This window comes from Sarcophilus harrisii, chromosome 2, assembly GCF_902635505.1.
Source record: "Sarcophilus harrisii chromosome 2, mSarHar1.11, whole genome shotgun sequence".
NCBI classification, from domain to species: Eukaryota; Metazoa; Chordata; class Mammalia; order Dasyuromorphia; family Dasyuridae; genus Sarcophilus; species Sarcophilus harrisii.
Genome location: NC_045427.1, coordinates 245184151 through 245191412, shown reverse-complemented (window position 1 = coordinate 245191412; position 7262 = coordinate 245184151). Strand labels below are relative to the sequence as shown.

General features: G+C 47.7%; 1 protein-coding gene across 1 annotated transcript; it reads right to left on the bottom strand.

The window, feature by feature from the left end:
* Positions 1-1658: 1658 nt before the first annotated feature.
* On the bottom strand, positions 1659-7208 carry LIME1 (Lck interacting transmembrane adaptor 1). Its single transcript, XM_012554089.3, has 6 exons — positions 6491-7208; positions 4670-4802; positions 2975-3020; positions 2761-2833; positions 2273-2637; positions 1659-2033 (listed from the first exon to the last, which is right to left on the bottom strand). The coding sequence occupies exons 2-6, from the start codon at positions 4777-4779 to the stop codon at positions 1740-1742; spliced, it is 888 nt and encodes a 295-aa protein (XP_012409543.1). The 5' UTR covers positions 4780-4802; positions 6491-7208; the 3' UTR covers positions 1659-1739.
* Between the last annotated feature and the right edge of the window lie 54 nt (positions 7209-7262).

Below are 7262 nucleotides of genomic sequence, written 5' to 3'. Positions count from 1 at the left end.
GCTCTCATTGGCCAGCGCGCTGTATCAACATTCCGAGATGGAACGTGGCCCGGAGCCGGCTCACTCTTTCATTGGCCCAGGTGCTAGGGGGGAGGGGGGGAGGACGGAGTGTGGCGCTGCCCTCCGTCCTTCCCCACCCCGCCCTCTTTCCGCGCTCCCGCCTCCGGCTACGCTCCCCAGGCGAGAGTCCGGCTCCCGGCCGGTATTCAGTGGGGAGGAGCCAGCCTGGGAGGGAGCGAGCGGGAAGGGCGGGAGTCCTCTGTCTGAATCTATGCGGGATCCTGCATAGGAGAATGGTAAGGGCTGTAGCAGCACGGTTTGCAGTGCGCCCCACTCCCGAGACACCCACACAAAAACACAAATCGTTAGGCATGTCGGCTTTATCCTTATGTGTCAAACGAAGGGACTGCGAGACCTTTAAGAAAACCGTTTTTCTTCGTGCCACCGGCCCCGCCTGGCTCCTGGCCCGGGCGCAGGCTGGGGCAGCCAGCGGGCCCATGCAGGTCCGCATTAGAGGTTCCTCTAGGAGCCATAGCTGCCTTCAGTCCCCGCCCCGAGATCCCCAGCAGCCACATGGCAGGTTTTGGAGCGACATCGCCGGGCCCCTGGCCTTGGGTGGTGGGATATCACGGCGTGCATGTTCACCAAATGATTTTTTAAACTGACAGCATCTCAGAAAGGACTGCTTTACGCCGCTGCCCTCCCCGTTCTAACTCACGGGGCTCTTTTCTCTTAATCCCCTTCCGACGCTGCCTCTGGAACTCTATGAATCGGAATCTTTGGATCCTCAGCAATCGGGACCTTGATAGAGCCCCGGAGAGGAACGAGGAGCGGCATACTGATTTAAGGCTGTAGTGCTATTGTGCCCGCTGGCTTTGTAGACCCCGGGACAAAATGGGGCACATGACACCCTGGAGAAGAAGCAAGACGAAAAAGCAGCTTTTGTGGTTGGGGCTGAAGAGTAACATGGCCCCCAGCACAGATCACCTGCCTCTCTATTGCTGTGTTTCGCTGGATTTAATACCCTGTGGCCCAGCATGAAATGCCTCCTCCATTCCAGTCCTTCTGTCTCGTCTCTTCACTAGTGCCCGGCTCCCCATCCAGGTTAATTTTCAACAACCAGTTACGTAACGGTGGGGGCTGGGCAGACTAGGGATGGGGCAAGTCCTCGGCAATACAGCGTTCCTTAGCCCTCTCCAAAATTCACCAGACCCCGGAGAGCTCATTCCCCCTAGAGGTCATTGCCCAACCCTGCAGTTGCAGGACAGAGAAACCTCTCTGTGGCTTAGAGATATTCAAGCACAGGGACAGCTGTTAGCTGTCCAACATACCAATGTTTCATTTTCCTTGTGTTCCACTTTTGTTCTCTTGTAAGTTTTCTATATGTGGTCTCTATACCCCGTCTCTACCTGTCATGTTTTACATTTTCCCCAAGTCTTCCCTCATACTCATCCCTTAGGTATCTCCTCTGAAATGCCACTGCTCCATTTGGTCCACACACATTATCCCTCAGTCTCCCAGACTGTCCCCTGTTTGCACCTCCAGTGTCATGCTGAGTGTGTACTCAAGGAGAAACAGAAGCCCCAGGGAAAAGCACCTGAACATGATGAGGCAGACAGATTGAAAATTTCCCAACTTCAAGTTCCTTCTCTCCTTGTTGCCCCATCCCAAACTCAGGATCACAGGGATTATACACACATAACCTTTTGCCTTTATTTTTCCCCTTATTTTCATATATCTCAAGAGGGCTTATGAGTCTGTGCCCTACTAGGTAGCCTAGGCCGCCCAAGTCCTTCCATTTCACTTATACTCTCATAAAAATTCTCAGTGTGCCCATTTCCTGTATTCTTGCCCCAAGTGGGACTGCCAATCCTATAGGAGGAGTTTATGGCTGGACTCTGGCTCTGTTCATTTGTAGTCTCCATTAGGGGTGCCTGAGTATCTCTGTCCATCTTGTTACAGAGAGCTCTGTTCCCGGTGGGCTCCAAGGGTTTCCGGCCTAGCCTGCTGATTTTGGAGTACAGAACCTCCACCTGGGGACAAATGCAGAAACCAGAGTGACCTGGATACCAGTAAGGATCTTCAGTCTACATCTCGGTTTGGTGATGGGGGAGGGAGGGTCAGGAAAGAAAGAAGAAATTGGGATCAGAAAGAGAAAACACACTCTAGCTATCCTGACCTGCTCTTCTCCCCATGCTTCTTCTTCCCAAAGGACAGCACTGCCAATATTGCCCCCACCTCAGAGCTCTCCAATCCCTCACATCCACTTTACCTCAGCTGCTTTTTCCAGATTTTGAGCTTTTTTCTCCTCAGGGCCTGAATCGCTGGGACCTGTCACGCTGGATCCCACCTCAGTCCCTTTCTTGATCTTCCGTACACAGGCATACTCTGCCATTACCAACTTCTCTGAAGTCCTCAGCTGTTCTTCTCCCCTTTCTGTCATGGGGGGACCTCTCGGAGTAGCTGCTAGCCTCACATTGGAATAGGTAGACCCAAGGGCCAAATAGTCTGAAGCAAGTGGGGGCTGGGGCAGCTCACGGTGAATAAAGACAGGAGGCACTGTGGTCACCTGGATGTCAGCCCTGATCCCCCCTGGCCATCGTGGGTATAGAAGGTCAATGCTGATAGGACGCTGGGCTACGAGAAAGAACACAAGTGAGAGACACTGGGATTTGGGTTGAGAGAAAGAAACAGAGAGTGAAGTTAAGAACCTACTTGGTCTCTTGGTGATAGGGCTAAAAAGGACAAAGAATCCCTCACCTTTACTGTTTCGGGGACTCCGGTTGAGTTCATGCAGTTTGGAATCTGACTTGCTGAGTGAACGAAGCTGGGTCTGTCTCAGTAATGAGATGAGAGAGGGGAAATCTAATCAATACTTCCCCTACTTTCAACCATAAGCCATATTTCTGAAGCCCAAAGCACATGTAAAGAGGGTATGTGTCACATTGAGATTGTCCCATCTAAAGTCACTCACCACATTCACTAGCTTCATGGAAGACTGCTGCTTTCTTTTACCCTTTCTGGAGAACAGGAGAGAGGGAAAGGGAATTAATCTTTGCTGATTGTGAATCTCAGGCCCTGAGTGGGAGGGGTTTGCCCACCAATGGCCAAGACCCCAAGTTACCACAAACTTCTATCACCACTTCCACCTGTCACAAAAATGGGGGAGGTGGGGTTAGGGCAAAGTATCTTAAGTGATGGATATCATTGTATTATATGATTATAGACATGCATTAAATTTTCAGATTTGTATAACACTTTCCTCACAATTCTGTGATATATATAATAAGCATTAACATCTCCATTTTTACAGAATAAGTGAGTTGTCCAGGTGGATGTTGATTATCAAATCCAGGACTTGATCCCAGGTCTCTCCAACACTCATTCCACTATATCATGTTGCCTCTAAAATATTAAGACTTAGAAGCTTCCAACCAACTTTTTTTTTTTTTTTTTTTTTATGAGGAGGAAACTGAGGTACAAAGAAGGGAAATTACTTGCCTAGACTCATATGGAAAGTTTTACAAACACCATTTTCTGTCTTGCTTCAATTTATCCTGCATATTTTCAGCCACACAATTCTGGTTTTATCATCTGGTGTTTGCAGCAAAAGCCAAACTGCTTGGCCTGTCAAGGCCCTCAACAATTTGGCTTTTCCCTAGCTTCATGTCTCACTATCCTACAATATATATCACTTTATACTTCCTTTAGCTCTCTTTTTTTCCCTCTCCCTTCCTGTCTGTCTCCCTCTGTGTCCTCTTCTTCCTTCTCTCTGATACTATCTCTCATTCCCATTTTCTTCTGTGGAGTAATATCATAGCTACTATTTCTAAGGTGCTTTGCAAATATGTAAAGTACATGCCTCACAAAAAGCTGAGAGGCAGGACATGAAGTTACGGAATTTAGATAATAAACCTTGGCCATCATCTAGTTTAACTCCATTTTACCTAAGAGAAAACTTGAATAAGATCATGGAATGATAAGAGCTGGAAGGCACCCTGGAAATCACTTTAAGTCTCTCTCTTTTTTTGCTTGAGACAGTTGAGGTTAAGTGACTTGCCCAGGGTCATACAGCCAAGAAGTGTTAAGTGTCTGAGGCCACATTTGAACTCAAATCCTCCTGACTTCAGGGCTGGTGCTCTATTCACTGCACTACCTAGCTGCCTTCTAAGTCTCTCTTTTTAATGGATGAGGTAAATGAAGCCAGTGTGGGGTAGATAAAAGAAAGTGACTTTGACAAAGTGGCATGGTATAGAACTCAGGTCTTCTGATTTCGAGTTCATTGTTCTTTTCGATACATCAAGTTTTCTCTCTACCATATATATACTTTCCTTCTACTCTTTCCTTCTCTACTCCCTGCTTTGAAATAACAGCCAACCTTCAAAACCAGTTCAAGTTGTTATCTCTGTCCCTGAAGAAGGTTGGGAGCAGGCTACTCCCTCAGCTCATGCTGCTCTTTTCTTAACCAAAGCTCTGTCTTCTTTCATACATTGTGCCTGGCATTTAGCACCTTACTCTATTGCTTCTCACCTCTCAAGCAGCCTGTGAGTTCCCCTGAGCTTCCTCATTGGATCCTCCCTGTCACCTACAGATAGGCCTTTTGTGTGTATGATAAATTGAACTGAATCCATGCTGAAATGGGAGTCGTTTAGAATGGTAGGTGACATACCTGTGACAGGTGGTGCACAAAGCACAAAGCATAAGAACCAAAGCCAGGCAGCTCAGGACCCAAAGGACTGGAGGGGATTGGGATTGAGGGACAGCCTGAACCACTGCCATTCAGGGAGCTGTTGTACTATGGCCTGTGGAAAAGGGGCCAAGTCAGGAATTATGGTGTAGTTGTGATGGAATGAGCAATTCCTAATTTGAATCTCTGAAGGATACAATCCCTTCCCCTCCCCCTCCAAGAGCAGTTGGTGGGATGCTGAGGGAGGGGATGCTCTGACTCAGCGAACAGGAAACCAAAAGGCTTTTCACACCCCTTCCCCCACTGCCTGTGGTCTCAGATGTAGTTGAGTTGCTAACAGTGCCAGAGTTGGTATCTTTAAAAACCATTCTTACTGAGCTACATTTATATCCAAGTGTCTGTCCATAAGGGTGCTAGATGAGGTAGCTACTTCCAGCCTGAGAAGTCTGGTTAGGTTTAGCCTAACTAACTCTGATTCTCCACAATATGAAAGGAAGTCAGGGGGTATGTCTTTCTCCCAAAGACTTCACCCCATGATAAGGTCTCTTACTACATCAAGGTTCACCAAAGTTCCTGGAAACCTTTGGGAGATGGAGAGGGAACAATGAGAATGGCTCATCCAACCCACTACCCCATCAGAGAACCTCCTTCCCTCCACCCCAATACCTATACCTAACAGATTTCAAGCTCTGCTGACCTGGAATCAGCTGTGGTTTCACACCAAATTGAAGACAAGTACCCCCTACTGACCCCACAAACCACAAAACCTGTAAATCTAAGCTTGTGAAGGTGATTTTATCATTCCAAGTTCACCAAGTTCAGCCTCACAATTCAGGGCACAAATAATTGGCCACTGCATCTAGTAAATGAAGCTAGCCAGAGCATTTTTAACGAGAATGCATTTACTTTAGAAGTCCAAGGCTCTCGCTGCCACTAAGCCCAACAGATGGAAAAGGAGGGAGACTGCCACCCTCTCTAAACCACCTGAGGTTTGATAACTTCAGAACTCTGAGGCCAGGAGAAAAAAAAATGCATCTCAGAGAAGGATCAAGGAAAATAACAGGGGAAAGAGATCTGTAGGGGATCTTGCTTTAGTTTCTGTACTCTCTCCCTATTACCCAACCTGACAAGGCAGCAACAGAAGCCCTTTCATATAATCATCTACTTTTTATTTCTTCCTGATGACCTCATGACCCCAAGATTTAAGAAGTAATGTGAAGGCTTCTGTTAAGGGTGGAGGTGAGGTTCCTCCTCCTAACTCAACAATGGGAACAAGGCACTTTCCAGCTTTTGAGTTAAAATCCAGAGAGCAACAGGGTTCCTAATGGGGTATGAATAACACTAGAAAGAGATCAAAAAATGGGATGAAACTGGCTAATTACTGAATTTGGAGAGTTCTCCCAAAGGATTTAAATACTGGGATGTTTCCATTATTACCCGAAAAAAAGATATCTTGACTTGGAGTGCTGATAAGGGATGGGAAAATGTACTCCCCAAAATTCACATGGGTTTGACCTACTTCCATAGAGACCAATTTCTGAACTGTCTTTTTCCTCCCTACCATCGGAAAAAGGGGGGTTGAATTGGCTTAACTGGCATTATCCCTGCTCTGTATTTAGATGCTCTTCGTTTAGCTGACTTGATACTAAGTGGGATGGCTTTGATGCCAAATAATCACTTCTAAATTGACCCAGGTTAAGCCTGGGGTAATAGTTGGGAGCTAACTTGCCTTTGCTTTCCAATGGCTTCAGAGGACTTTTCTAGTAGTTCTAGTAGAACCCAAGAAGCCCATACCACACTTACTTCCAGACAAACTGGGCTGGTGTCTCCTTTCAGCCTCAAAGCCCCTACAATCCCAGGTGCTGCTTCTGCCCTCGGTGGTATCTGCCTCTTGGCCCTGCTGGATGGAGGCTGGGGACCTACCAGCCAGCCTCGGGACATGTCTTCTAAAGTGGCAGCTTCTTTGTTCAGCCCCCACCCTCATCACTGAAGGCTCATTTCCTGGCCCACGCCTAGCACACCTCCCCACACAACCCTCCCCAGTTTCTAAATCTCTATCACCTACAGTACTCAACTGCAGGGGCCTAGCAAAGCAATGCTCCCTCTGCTGGAGCCTTGGAACGTTTCAGGCCAGCACCCTCAGCCTCTCTACTCAATGTCAGGCTTAGTGAATGAACGCAGTGCAGTAATCAAAGGCCAACAGTCCAGCCACCACCCACCTTGTACACTGGTCCCTTGTGTGGAATTACAGCCTGTCTGTGGGGTGAACTTCCATGCCTGGCTCTCTCTTGTCTTGAGTTCTTTTACTTGCTATACTGGCCTGACAGAGAAGCCACGTTTGGATTCAGGTGAGGGCTGAAAGGTCATCCCCCATCTGATTGACTGGTCTCTGCCCAAATGGCCATGGGCACTTCTGAAGGGACAGGGAATCCAGTCAGCCACAGATCCTCCCAAGCAGTCCCTACCTTTCCCCAACTCTCCTCTTCCCCGTTCCCCTGAATCTTTATAGCTTTCCAAGTGCTATACCCTTATGTACCCAAGGAGCCACTTCATTAGTTCTGATCTTGGCCCTCCA

Coding starts and splice junctions, on each gene's coding strand:
- LIME1 (XM_012554089.3), bottom strand. CDS start 4,779: ATGGCAGTGGTTCAGGCTGTCCCTCAATCCCAATCCCCTCCAGTCCTT. Junction 2,834..2,974: donor CCATGAAGCTAGTGAATGTG/GTGAGTGACTTT, acceptor TTACTGAGACAG/ACCCAGCTTCGTTCACTCAG. Junction 2,638..2,760: donor GAGTCCCCGAAACAGTAAAG/GTGAGGGATTCT, acceptor TCTTTCTCGTAG/CCCAGCGTCCTATCAGCATT.